Source organism: Macadamia integrifolia, chromosome 8 (assembly GCF_013358625.1).
Source record: "Macadamia integrifolia cultivar HAES 741 chromosome 8, SCU_Mint_v3, whole genome shotgun sequence".
Taxonomy (NCBI): Eukaryota; Viridiplantae; Streptophyta; class Magnoliopsida; order Proteales; family Proteaceae; genus Macadamia; species Macadamia integrifolia.
In genome coordinates, this window is record NC_056564.1 from 1,758,294 (window position 1) to 1,773,016 (window position 14,723).

Genomic DNA, 14,723 nt, shown 5'->3' on the forward strand with positions numbered 1-14,723 from the left:
GCATGCCATGAATGCAACATATAATGCAATCCCTTTTTATACTTTCTTTCTTTGGCTTTTAATCTTTAAAGCTTTTATATTAACCCAACCCCATTTCCCTATTATAGAGTCTACGGGATTCTAATGGTATGCTGTGAGTGGAGCAGAGCATCACGCTCTGATACCACCGTTTATCACACCCCGTTCACACTGAACCGGAGCGGTGATCGAGTTAACACTGGTTAACCCAAACCTGCCAGGATCATCAGATACTGTATTCCACCACAGCATACGCACAACTAATATAAGTTCATCAGATCAGCGGAAGACTAAGTTTTACCTGTGAATAAATCCCATATACTTGATACCCGGATAGTGATACAATAATTATATATATTTGGGCCCGAAGGCATGATATATACACAAAAGGATAAAATTCAAATATCAAGTACATAAGGAAATCCACCAAAACAATCAGAGTACAACGCTCAGCTCGGTATCAAGGCTGGAGCTCAGCTCGGCATCAAGGGTCGTGCCCAGCTCAGCATCACATAGAAGAGCTCAGCTCGGCCTCAGAAGTGGAGCTCAGCACAGCCTCAGAACTACTGTCCCGCAGCACAACTCTCGCACGAGCAGTCAGCGCCGTGCTCTAACTCCCCAAGGGTCCACCAGTCCTCTTCAGGAAACTCGACTGTGGGACCCACCCCATACTCCTCAGATGTATGACCTGCAAAATCATCTAAAAAGGGCTGTACACGTGGGATGAGCTCACTAGCTCAGTAAGTAGAAAGATGGACCACACACAGCAGTCCACACATTAAAACACATCATATGCACTACATGCCATGCTATACATTTTAAATCACATCCACCTAAGCAACATTACTAAGTCCTTGGTTTTAGTGTTGCTACAACAACAGTGTGCGTATACTCCGGGTACGAGCCGCGAATTCTCTCCCGCGATACGCCCATAGGGCTGTCGGAGAAGGCCCACCGTGAGTGCTCGAAAAAGTAAAGACAATGCCGTCCACCGGCTCTCAACAGAAATGTAAATGACTGAAAATAAAGGTGCTGACTCCAGCAATTTAAAAGCAGTACGATTGGCCCTCTTGAATGTACCACCGGGGTTGCCGGCTGTCCTATATGACCCGCCGGGCGTTATGTCTAACCGCCACAGTGACCCGACGACCGCGACCACTGCTTCCCCCCAAATGATAACCCAACACCTTAACCCCTGTTGGGAAGGGTCGTAGCACGGGATGGTGAGAATCCTAATACCGCATGCTCCTATATGAGCAGGGTTAGTACTTCACCATTTTAGGATCAAAATTAATGAAATCCGATGACAAAATCGTGTTTAGAACGTCAAAAAAAGGTCACACGTCCGATTTGGGTCAATCGGACGTAAGAATCACCTTCGGGCCCACACGGGTGGGTCAGACAGGTGGGTAGTCTGGCCCACCGGTCCTACCCACCGGTTGGGACCGGCGGGTAGGGGCCCACCAGTATGGTCCACCGGTTGTACCCGCTGGTTGGGCCAGGGGCCCCTGCTAGGACCGGCGGGTAGGGGCCCGCCGGTTGGGCCCGAAGGCCCCCCTGCGTTCTCAGGTGGGTACCCACAGGCGGGTAGGGGCCCACCGGTTGTACCCACCGGTCTTGGCGGGAAACACCCTGTTTCTTCCCAACCTTCTCCATTCTTTGGGGATTCAAATGGGGCTTTTCCCCACCCATTCTTCACACCTTCAAGGTCCTATAGGATGGTTCTAACCTAGATCTAGGTTAGATTCAAGTGATGGGAAACCATCTTACCTTCTTTGCTCAAGAACGACTTCAAACCCTCCAAATCACTTCAAACTCACAATGCTTCTTCCACCTTGTCAATATCTCTTCAAATCCTTCAAGATCAACACATAAATCATCTATTAAACCTTAGATTCATCATTTCAAAGGGGATTTACAAGATCTCAAGAAACCATACTCGAATCAAGGGTTTAAAGCTTGGGTATGGTGAACGTTCACAAAACCCAACTTTGCTTACCTCTAACTGTAGATCTAGAGTTGAAGATCACTCTCCCAACGCCGGAATGGGAAGATCGAGCTTCGGCGCCGCTGAAATCCCTCTTTTCTTCTTCTTCCTTCTTCCTCTTCCTTCTCTTCCTTTCTTCTTCCCTTTCTTTTCTCTCTCCTCTTTACTTTTCTCACCAACGTACGGGTGTCATAAATGGAAAAGGAAATAAACATAATGCTATATATATATAATTCCTAATAAGTGAATAGTGCACATGGATGGGTCACTCAGGTGGGTGGGTGTACCCACCTGTCCTACCCACCTGAGGGCCAAAACTTGGGATTTTGACCGGGTTCGGGCCTCGGCACGAACCCCACCCCTGGCATACGATGTAGCATACGTATATACCTTAAAATACGGATATAATGCCTGCTTTATCCCTACATAGCCTTATGGTAGGTGCATGTACACGGCTTGGGCACTCCCGTCTCTTCTGGCACTGGCTCGGTTCCTGCATGGTTAAACCGGTTCAACCGTAAAATCAGACCGGGTTTAAAAAGTAGGGTATTACACATCTTCTTGGCGAAGTCTGTCTATCTTATCCAAAGACTCCAGTGAGAAGGAGTGGGAGGTCCGATTTTTTACGGGCGATTTGGAAGGCGATTTTCAGCTTGGTTCTCTTCTTCTGGACGGCGGCTGCATTATGGCCGGTAGTCTGGAGGTGATGAGACTGACAATGGTGAGGGATTTGTGAGGGAGGTGACTGAGAATGTGCCTCCAAATCAAGCTGCTGCTGCTGATGGTGTCGCTCCAAGAAGGTCATATGCAAGGGCTGTGGGGAATGCCTCATGGCCAGCGATGGACTCTCTCCCAGAACCAATCCAAGCAGGTAATATCCGAAGAATCATGATCCCCCAGTGCGACTATGAGTCAAAAAGGCAAAAATTCAGCTTTGCTTTTATAGGGAGGGTTGATTTCAGATTGATCTCCCTAGATGCACTGAGCCAAGAAGCAGCAGAAAAATGGAACTTGAACCAAGGAGTGGTGATGCACCCTCTTGGCAAGGAGTATGTCATTTTTCAAATCGGATGTGAGGGAGATAAGGCTGCTATTTGGAAGAGGAGCCCTTTGAAGATCGGGGGTCAGTTAATCCGCTTCCAACACTGGAAATCGGATTTTAACATCCATGAGAAATAGGTGTGGACTAAACTGGTCTGGATCCGTTTCCCTGACCTTCCCCTAGAATATTGGCATGAGAATGTCCTGCTCTCAATAGCAACGGCAGTTGGACGAACTGTGGCTCTGGATCGTCACACAAAGCAATGCTTGATGGGATTCTTTGCTAGAGTCTTTGTTGAAATTGAAAAAAATGAAACGGTGCCTCGTATTGAGGAAGTGCAGGTTGAGAGATTGGAGCCTGGAACCACAAAAATCTTTGGGTTCAGGCAAAAGGTTGTGTATGAAGATGGTATAACACGTTGTGATTATTGTAAGCGGCTGGGACATGGTGTGGAAGAATGCCGATTGAAGAAGTAGGAGGATGAAAAACATGTTGCAAAAGATCATGTTGATGTACCAGGCGCAGTCTATGTAGAAGATGGAGTGGACTCGGCTCGAGTCATATCAACTCAGCGAGTTACAGGGAGTGTACCAAACGTGGAAACTACAGCAAATCATTCTCCTTCCTTAAATGCCTCCTCATCATCAAATCAACGTACCCCTATTTTGGAAGGCCATATTCATGTGGATTTGGATCTCATCCAAAATTCAAATTCAAAAGTCAATCCTCTCTATATGGAATGTAACGGTGGGAATTTACTCCCTAATCAAAACCATCCCTCTTTGAAGGAAGGCCAAGTGGCTGGATCGGATCTAGGATCTGGATCAGGGTCGGGTTCTGACCCAGATGATGATGCTCTCTTAGAGTCCGAAGAGGAGAGTCAGCAAGCTACCTCTGACGCCCCTACCATGGTTGCTCCTACCATGAACCCAGTGAACTCGGCCAGACCAAGTCGCCCTCGACGGAATGTGGTGACTAGGGGAAGCGGTGGTGTGGCTGGCCAGCCCTCAAGAGGCTGTCACTTATCCAGAATCCTTCCCAGCCATCGTGATTCTCAGATTTCTTGTATTCCAGAGACAGAAATTGCAAATGGGCATGTGGCTCTAAATTTTCAGGAAGTAGGGGTGGTTGATCGTGCGCTTCTTGCGAAGGAAAAATCTGATACTGATACTTATAAAGGAGGGAAGAAGGGTAAGAAGAAGGTTGGTCAAATGAATAAGTCTGACAAGGTCCAAAATTAAATCCTTTCTCCATGAAGATTTTATTTTGGAATATTAGAGGTGTGCGTAAGGCGGCTGGTATTAGAGCCTTGAAGATGATCCTGAGGGAGCACTCTCCTGATTTTGTATGTTTGGCTGAGCCGATGGTGAAGGCTTCAGATTTTCCTTCTTTGCTATTTAATAAAATAGGGTACTCTGGGGATTTAATACACAATGATCGGGTGGACAAGGTTCCGAATCTTTGGCTTATGTGGAGACAAGGTTCTTCTCGTCCCTCAGTTGTTTCTCTGTCTTACCAACAATTATCAGTCACGGTGGATTGGTTGGGTTGCTTAGTGGGATTGACCTTCGTTCATGCAAATTGTTTTAAGGTTAATCGCCGAGAGCTCTGGACTGACCTGGGTTTGGTGGTTAACCCAAATATTCTATAGTCGGTCATAGGGGACTTTAATGCTACTCTTCTTTCAAATGAAAAAAGGGGGCCAGGAAGATTTAATGCTAGCTCGGCGGCAGAGTTTCAAGCAATGGTGGACACGTGTGATTTGGTCCAAGCTCCTTCACAGGGGAAAAAGTTCACGTGGACTAACAATCATCGCAGAGGAAATGTTGTAGCTGTTCTGGATCGAAGTTTTTGTAATGGGAATTGGCTGGAGGTGTTCAAGAATATTAATCAAATTGTTTTGCATAGAACTGCCTCGGACCATGCCCCTGCTCTGGTGGTCTCAGATGCCATCCCTAAACCAGGTGATATTCCTTTTAGATTCAATAATTTCTGGATGGAAAATGTGAATTTTGAGGATACTATTAGGGAGGTGTGGAATAAGGAGGTGTCAGGAAACCCCATTTTGGTGCTTTCTCAGAAGCTAAAGCAGGTAAAATTTTTTATTAAGAGCTGGGCCAGGAATAATTTCCCTAATGTTGATGAAGAAGTAAAGAAAGCTTCGAAAAATCTGGATTCGATTCAGGAAGAAATTGAGGCATCAGGGATGATGGATGATATGTTTGACTGAGAGGCAGACGCTAAGACACATCTCTTGAAAGCCACTCAAATGCAAGACAGTTTTTGGTCTCAAAAGGCCAAACAGAGGTGGATGAAAGAGGGGAACAGGAACTCTAAATTCTTCCACCTCTCTGTACAAATGAGACGGTCGCGAAATCAAATTCATACCTTGAAGAATATGAATGGTGAATGGATTAGTGACCAGCATAGTGCCGCTCAGACTACTCCACATCATGATTTATTGAATTGTATCCCCAAGGAGATTAGTGAGGCAGATGCACTGGGTTTAGAGACTATACCCTCTTTGGAAGAAATAAAAAACTTTGTTTGTGAGGTGGATCCAGACAGTTCTCCTGGGCCTGATGGATTTCATGGGAAAATCTTTAGAAGAGTTTGCAATATAGTGGAAGCGGACTTTTGCAGGGCTGTGAGGCACTTCTTCAGAACGGGGTTTCTTCCTAAGGGTGTGAACAACTGTTTTCTTACTCTAATTCCGAAGGTGCCGGGAGCTGTGACCCTGGACAAGTTTAGGCCGATCTGTATGGGGAATTTCTTTTGTAAGGTGCTATCAAAAATTATGGTAAATAGAGTTTCGGCGCCGCTTCCCAGGCTGATCTCAGAGGAACAAGGTGCATTCTAGAAGGGGAAAATAATATCTAAGAATATCAGCCTTGCCTCAGAATTGGCAAATCTGATGTTTACTGCAGTCAGGGGAGGAGGTATGGGGATCAAAATTGATGTTCAGAAAGCATACGACTCACTTTCTTGGGATTTCCTCTTTGAAGTCCTAAAAAATTTTGGTTTCCCTCAGAAGTGGATATCTTGGATTCATGAAATCCTTGTCTCTACTAGGATTTCGGTCTTAGTAAATGGGGGACCGGTGGGCTTCTTCCCTGTGGGTCGTGGTCTTCGCCAGGGTGACTCTTTATCTCCCTTTCTCTTTATTCTGGCAAAAGAAGTGCTCTGTAGAGGGTTAAGAAGCATGGTTGTGGAAGGTGCTCTTAAATCCTTGCCCGGGCCAAGAGGTGTGCTCACTCCATCCCACCTTCTCTTTACGGACGACATTTTCATTTTCATGAACGCGTCAGCAAAATATGTAAGAAATCTTCACTCTTTCTTAGATAAATATCAGGCCTTCTCTAGTCAGTTTTTTAATCTGGATAAAAGCAAGATTTTCTTTGGGAAGGTGGCCCCTCACAGAAAACAGTTTATTAGTGAGTTTTTGGGTATTCAGATATCCAAATTCCCTACAAAATATCTTGGGGTGGAAATCTTCAAGGGAAGAGTCACCAAATCCCACTTGTTGCCTGTGCTAGATAAGATCAAATGTAGACTTGCAGTCTGGAAAGGGAAATTGCTCTCTATGGCAGGCCGTATTGAACTAGTTCGTTCAGTTATATCGAGTATTCCTATGCATAATTTTGCAGTTTATTGGTGGCCTCAGGCATCAATTAAAACTGTAGAAACATGGATGAGGAACTTCATTTGGTCTGGCCAAATGGAAGGTCAGAAAAAAATCACTGTTAAATGGGAGGATTGTTGTAAGCCAAAGAAGGAGGGAGGTCTGGGTATTCGGAAGTTGCGAGATGTTAACAGAGCTTGTCTATGTAAATTAGTATGGAAAATTTAGCATGAGGATTCTAGAATGAGTCAATTTTTCAGAGCAAGGTTTACTACTAGCGACGGCGATCTCAAGAGCTACAAGTCTTCTTCCATTTGGCAGGGTCTAAAAAGGGTGTGGGACTTTGTAACAAATATGGAGAGCTGGACAGTAGGAAATGGCGTCAAGATTAGCTTCTGGAAGGATTGTTGGTTAGAAAATTCCTCATTGGCGGAATCCTCTAATCTGGACTTAGAAGCGCTTACTTCGAGGCAGTTGCGGGTGGCAAATTTCATTAGGAATGGTGAGTGGTGCTTCCCAAATGTTTCTTCATCATTCTTGTCTGAATCATTTGAGAAGGCGAAGAGAATATCCCTAACGAATTTAGAGGATGTTTGCCACTGGAAATTATCTTCGTCTGGAGCCTTCTCTTTGGCCTCGGTGTGGGAAGAGATAAGAAGCAAAAAGGCGCCTGTTTCTTGGTTTTCCATTCTCTGGAAAGCTCTTCTACAACCACGAAAGGCAGTATTTGGATGGACGTTAGCCCATGGTAGACTCCCTACGGATGACCAAGTGTGCAAAAAGGGGATTGCAATGCCTTCGAGATGTGGGTTATGTGAAAAGGCAGAAGAGTCTAGTTCCCACCTTTTTATTCACTGCGAGTATATCCAGGCCCTGTGGAATATGTTCTGTGATCTATTTGGTGTCAGATGGCAACACTTCACAAGAATGGAAGATTTATTTAGCTGGTGGAAACGTAAAGCAAAATCCGTCTCATTCTCAAGAGTATGGCTTAGTGGCGCGGTGTTAATTCCTTATGCAGTTTGGAGGGAGAGGAATATGAGAATCCATGAGGGTACATATTGGCATCACAGGCAACATTTTGCTATGATTAAAGGAGAGATAGGCATGATTTCGACAGTGCACCTTGGGAAGAACTTGTCCATAGCTGATTTGATGTGTGCCAGGAGAGTGGGAATTCCCCGTGTAATTGGCAAGCAAAGAGAAATTTTTGAAGTTCGATGGTGTCTCCCCCCTCAGAACTGGATTAAGCTAAATACTGATGGGTGCTCGCTAGGGAATCCTGGAAAGGCTGGAGTTGGCGGTGTGTTTAGAAATTACAATGGCGAACCTTTGCTGAATTTCAGAAATTTTGTTGGTGTAAAATCTAACTTTGAAGCTGAATTTTTAGCTCTCATTACCGGCCTTGAACATGCAAAAAACTCTTGTATCCAAAACCTTTGGATCGAGTGTGACTCTGCTGCTGTGGTGTTCTTATTTTCCAAAGGGCTGGTTCCATGGTTTATTCAGCAAAGATGGAGGGGCGTTCTTTCTTATTTGGGCTCAATTTCTTGGAAAGTCACTCATTGCTACCGCGAAGCAAAGGTGGTAGCCGATTTCTTAGTGAAAACAGCAGCAAGATTTAAATCTAATTCCCTTGTCGAGGCCTGGCCCCTTCTCTCCTCTAGGGAGCTGGAATTGGATGCGGCCCAACGGCCAAGATTCCGATTCACTTAGTTATATATATTTTTTTTTAAGTTCTTTTTCGTTTGTTAGTCTAGGGTCTGAGGTCCTCTCCTGCTGATGGCAATGCCGAAGGTGGGGTTGATTTCACTTCCTTCGTCTAAGTCTTGTTGAGTGTATCATTCCTCTTGTATATTCTTTCTTTTTATTAATTCAATGATCTTTAGCGAAAAAAAAAATCCAAAGACTCCAGTAGGAACTTGGCCGGAGAGGGAAGCTATGGCCGTTTAGGATCCAAGCATGTGTGATATGGGTTGAGGGGTGCTGAATCTGAGGGGTATAGCTTGTCTCAGAAGGAGATTACAGACGAGGAGGCCAGGTTCATCCACATCAATGATCCTCAGAAGACGAACGATAAATTTGAATTCACAAGAAATTCGATCAGAACAAGCAAGTAATCTGTCCTCTTTTTCTTACCCTAAAACCTGTTTGAACAATTTCACCGTGTTGCCTGCATATATTTTCTTGTAATTGCTATCCTCAATCAGCTGACAATACTAATTGCTTTATATCCAGAATATCTAATTTAGTCTTCCCTTCGAAAACTCCCAAAATGCTCAAGCTATGTGACATGACTCAACACACCCACAGAAGCACAAGAGCATCAGTGGGAATTAAAAATCCAGATCTTACTATCAGCTTCATCAGATTCGAATTCCAAGTTTGAAGGATTTCCAGCATTTGCACTGTCCACATCATAAAGCCAATATAAATTGTTGAGAGACGTCGATACAGTCTTCCTTCCACAGTGGCTAATATAACCCCTCAAAAACTCAATCCAAGCAACTCCTCCGTTATCCACCCTGAAAAAGAGATCGACAATAGCTTGGCCCAGATGGACCAACAACCTTGGAAAGCACTCAGATGTTGCTGAATGACCTCCAACAGCATCTTCGTCGGCAAAGAGACTTTCCCGGCATATACCCACGACACCAAGAACACTACTGCTCTGAGGACAACGGTGATAAGCACCGGTGAAGATCTAGACTCCTTGTTGGCGTCGTTGTTGAAGTCAGATCTGAAGAAGGGAGGGATACCGTTGGCTGTACAGTTGGGCACTAAGGTGAAGGTGAAGACGGGAGGTCTAAAGATGATGAAGTTGTTTTAGTCAAAAGGGTATAACAGACATTTCAACTCCTCACTTAACAACGACTGACAGCAGGGGGTCTGAGTCTAATTTGGTGAAAGAGAGGGGGTGTTCCTATAATACTGGCATTCTCTAGGGGGTGGTGCTGTAAATTACCCTATCTAAATTTATCTATTATCAAATTTTCCTTGAATAACGATAGTATTAAGTTTTTCGTGCATAAATTGTTCTAACCAATTTTTCCTATGCCCAAACTTTGGAGTTTCCCTCCTCTCACTGTTTTCCCACTAAGATCATGCATTCTAACCCAAATGCCTCAAAAGTAGCTCCTAGAGCGGCAATTTAAATTGTTCCTATAGCTGCCCACGTGGGAGGTTATTCTGACATAGAAAAAAAATCTTATTAATTAAATTACACTTCAAGAGATCAGCTCTTTTGATTGATGATTTTTTGTTTTGGAAAATTTCTCCCGCCCATAATCTTGGTGAGTAGGAACGGCAAAGGAATTAAGAAATCTATAACTTTTAAAAGTGGGAAGGTTTGGGAGTTGAATGTGATTTTCTTAGTCACTATTCTTTGTTGTAGTTCGCATTTAATTGTTTGGGCAAGGTAATCGTTGAGCTTAGAGCATTTTACTTTTCAATTTTAGTAGGTGTATTATAAAGTGAATTTAATAATTTCGTTGCTACTTATATTTTCCTTCGAAACTTTTATAAAATGAGTGCCTTTTCTTTGATGCACAGCTTTGGCATGTGAAATAGAATGTAATGTGAATTTGCTATGAGCAGAGTTGGCATGTGAAATAGAATGTGAATTTGCTATGAGCAGAGTTGGACACAGTTTAGATGCCTTGGGGAAGTAAGGCCATACCTGCCTTACTTTACTTGTATAGTGAGGTTTACTTACCTATTGCAAAAATTTAGAGGGTGGATCTCAATGCAACAATAGTGTTGCTCCATCATGACCTTGTGGTCGTGGGCTCAAGAAGGGAAACAATATTTCCATAAAGCAAGGTAAGGCTTCGTACATTAAGACCCTACCCAAATCCTGTATTGACGGGAGTCTCGTGCACTAGATACGCCTTTTTTACTTATCGTAATAGTTTAGGTCTCACAAAATTGAAAGGGTCATACAAAACAAGTGCAAGTCCAATAGATTTACATCCAATTTCCTTTAACAGGAAAAAAAAAATTGTGATTGGCATGGGGGCTGCACTATTGAAATTGATTGTTTGGATGGGAAAGATCTATAAAAAAGCAAAATTTTGGGCTCCAACTCTATCATATGGCCACCATTGCATTTTCAATGGTTCTCAATGTCTGCCAAACTTGAGTTTAATTTCAATCAAGTTTTAAGACATAATATCTCCACGTGGGAAAACCATGGATGGTTAAATTTGCAAATATGTGAACATCAAGTCCACAAAATTCAAGTTCAAACTAAATTACTTTATTAGAGAAATAGTTTCCTCCAAAATTTGTCAACTTAATTAATATACTGCCAAGATTTTCTAGAATAACAATTGTATTAACGTTTCTCTGCATAAATTGTTCTTACCATTTTTTTCTATAATTAAATTTCCAAGTTTCACTACCTTTCAAAGTTTTCCTTCCATGGTCAGGCATTCTAATTCAAAAGTCTCAAAATTTGGTTCTTATTGCAGCAATATTGCAGCAATTTGTTCCTATAACCAGTCATGTGGGAGGTTATTCTGACCTCAATGATATATGGCTAAGATTTTTCATTAAAAAAAAGAAAAAAAGAAAAAAAAAAAAGATATGTACTTAATTAAACAACAGTTGTGGACTTCAACTCTCTGATTAATGTATTTTTGTTTTAGAATAGTTCTAGCATTCTAATTTTTGATGAGTTAAGAATGTCAATGGAATTAAAATCTATAACATTTTAAAAGGGGAATGTTTGGGCACCACTTTTTTTAGAAGCTTTTTCTTGTTTTGTTTGCAATTAACCTTTTGGTCTGGAAATACTTGTGAGTTGAAAGAATTTTGGATTGTGTACATCATACATTACTTTTGTTGTAAAATTACTTTAGGGTCAGGGTTTCCCATGCTAGCAGGAGAAAAACTCTGCATGTCACACCGAAGGGTGTCCTGAAAAAATTATCATCCATATGACCACATTTTCAGAATAGATGAGAAAAATAATAAAAAAAATATAATCATTTGAGATGAAAATTGCACACTGACGGGGCTGCAAGATTTTTTTTATATTATTTAATAATTTGATTGTTACCTATATCTATCTTAGAAACATTTGTGGAAAATATATGCCTTTTCTTGGGTGCATAGTGGCTCAGGTAGATAGAGTAAAATATGAATTTCATTATAGGTAATTTGGATATAGAGTTAAGATGCCTTAGGGAAGGGTAAGGCCATTACCAGACCTTACTTTACCTATATAGTGAGGTCTAACTATCGCAATAATTTAGGTCTCATATGGCTGAAAAGGTAAAAAAAAAAAGTACATGAATTGCCCTTAATTGAATATATATATATATATATATATATATGGTTCACTAGATCCCCATTGAAATTGATTGTTTAGATGGGAAAGTCTCGATTCAGATTAACCACATGTAAAAAATCAATTGAATTTCATGTTCCATCTCTAATGTATGGTCCACCATGTTAGGTTTTCTATCCTTTCATTTTCAATTGTTGCCCCCCTATCTGCCAAAGTTAAATTTCGTATGACATTCTCCACATATATGAAGATAAAACTTGTAAATGGATAGATGATCATGAGCAGGCCAATTCCACAAATTTAAATTTAAGTTTTTCATTTTGGGTAAATTAAGCTGCCTTATCAGAGAAATAGTTTCCTCCATCACCTAAATATCGGCCACATAACAAATCAGGTGACTCTCTACTAAATGTCATTGGATGTCATTCAATTTACCCCATGGAAAAATAAGACTTTAAATGTTCATTAGAAAGTAATTTTTTTGTGAAAAAAAATAAAAGAAACGGATGGCTGAAAATGAAAAGGAAAACGCCTATACTAGTTGTGTAAGATTCAATTTGGCTCTGAATTTGACTACTGACTAATCCTAACTGTGCTCCATTGTGCGACTATTGGGATTACCACTTCCATGTGGTGAAAACTATTTTATGGAGAATTGATGGCTAAGCTTCACATGAAGATCTATCTAGTCTAGATAAGAAAATTAAGAAAGCCAGGTTTATGGAGAATTGAGGGGTAATTCTGGTATTTAAAATTTTGAGGGCCGAAGGGTTGGAATTTTACTTTAGGGATAGCCAGTCTTTTAAAAATAAAAAGTAAATTAAAAAAAAAATTCTTGGAAATTATAGAATATGCTTAGCCGTTTAGGGCACTAAAAAAACTTCCATCTTTTCTATTTGTTGGTAATATAAAATTAGGAGAGAATTAGGCACGCGGCAAGGAGCTAGCAGCTCAACTAATGGGGGGAAGAGGCATGGGATAATTTCTGAGGGGAGGGAGAGATAGTGATATAGGCTTGGCTCCCCGCCCTGGCCCTTTTCACTACAAAAGGGAGAGTGTTGGGCACTTTCCCCATATTTAAATTCTCAGCCACCCCCCCTCTCTCTTCCAAGCAACAAGCCCATTCCCACAGAGAGGAAAATTCTCAACTCATTACGTTCTCTATCTCAGTTCCACCATGATGCATCTCATTTTATTGCTTGGACTTCTGATAGCATCATACTTTAGTGTAAGAAAAATTTTTTTTTTTTTTTTTCCTATTGGTTATTCCTATTTTATCTTTCTCATATGATTACAATTTTTTTTCCCATGACACCGCAGAGTTTTCAAGCTGAAAATCCCTTTTTGCAATACTGGGAAGAGCATATAGGTCTTCCACATCCTCCACATTGGTTAGCTGCAAAGGCTTCTCCTTTAAGTCCCCATCAGGCAACAGTCTTTTTGAAACTTATGGAGGAAAATGAATTACCTTTCCACCTGCCTTCATTCTGTAAACAAGCTAATATTGCATGTTCTAAAAATGCATTAGTAAAGAAGATCATGGACAACCCAATGCTGCCACCAATTGCCCAATCTAGTGCTATCAAAGTGATATATGATCGCGTTCCAAGTGGATCGCCCCTCTCAATTTCCAGACAAGGGGGATTGCTATTTTTTCGCGAATCAATGGTGAAACAAGGAGGTTTCATGAATATCACTGATCTAAGGGACACAATGTCATATAATTCGTTCTTGCCGCGATCTCTAGCATCAAAAATCCCATTTTCATTAGCCCGGATTAAAGAATTGAAGAAGCTTTTTGGTGTGGTGGATGATTCAAAAATGGATGAGTATATTAAAGACACCCTTGAGATATGTGAAAAAGTCTGGACACCCTTGTTAGCAAAAAAAAATGAAAAGAGCCCCATTCGAGATGAGCATAGCACCTGTGTGACTTCTACTGAAGATCTCATCGATTTTGTTGTTAAGAAATTAGGGCACCGTGTAAGCATATGGAGTACTGAGAGCATTGAAGGATCTTATGAGAATGTCACAATTGGAGGTGTAAAACTCATGTATGGAAACCTATCTGAATCACCAGCCTTATGTCATAGTCAACCATTCCCATCTCAAGTCTATTATTGTCATATTTTACAGAGAGTAAAAGTATATATAGTAGATATATATGCTCAAAAGAAAGTGAATCATGCAATCATGACATGCCACTATGACACTTCAACTTGGAATCCAAACCATATTGCTTTTAAGTTGTTGGGTTTTGGCCCAGGCCTAATTGAAGTCTGTCATTGGATTAACAAGAATGGAATGGTTTGGACAAAGACTCTCTAGGTTGAGCAGCTTTTGAAGATTTGATTATCTTTCAGTTCTCTTGTTTATGTTATATGTTACTGCTAGCTTATGCTATTTGAAGAATAAATCATGACCTATTTTGATTTTCTTATAAGCAATGATTTATAGCAAGACTTTTAGAAGGGAATTGATCATGAATGATATAAGACCAAAGCAGCTCCAGGACACTATCACTCAGTGTGACCGGCACCACTTATAGCCTCCTTTACAATTGGTACTTTCCATTCCATGGATGATTGGTAGATGTAGAAAAACTATTTGTATATGAACAACAGAATGGTAAACCAAGAATTTATGCAAATGGAAATGACTTGTAATTGGTCATTGTTGTCAACGTGCAAGTTGGGCATGAAAGAGAAAGATCAACCATATCGTCCTGCAAGAGATTCCCAAGAAAGAGAAGGTAGAGCTT

The 14,723-nt window shown here is 41.5% G+C and overlaps 1 protein-coding gene across 1 annotated transcript; it reads left to right on the plus strand.

Annotated features, from left to right (window-relative positions):
- Nucleotides 1–12,960: 12,960 nt before the first annotated feature.
- Nucleotides 12,961–14,405, plus strand: LOC122086421 (polygalacturonase non-catalytic subunit AroGP2-like). Its single transcript, XM_042655218.1, has 2 exons — nt 12,961–13,190; nt 13,283–14,405. The coding sequence occupies exons 1-2, from the start codon at nt 13,140–13,142 to the stop codon at nt 14,288–14,290; spliced, it is 1,059 nt and encodes a 352-aa protein (XP_042511152.1). The 5' UTR covers nt 12,961–13,139; the 3' UTR covers nt 14,291–14,405.
- The last annotated feature ends 318 nt before the right edge of the window (nt 14,406–14,723 follow it).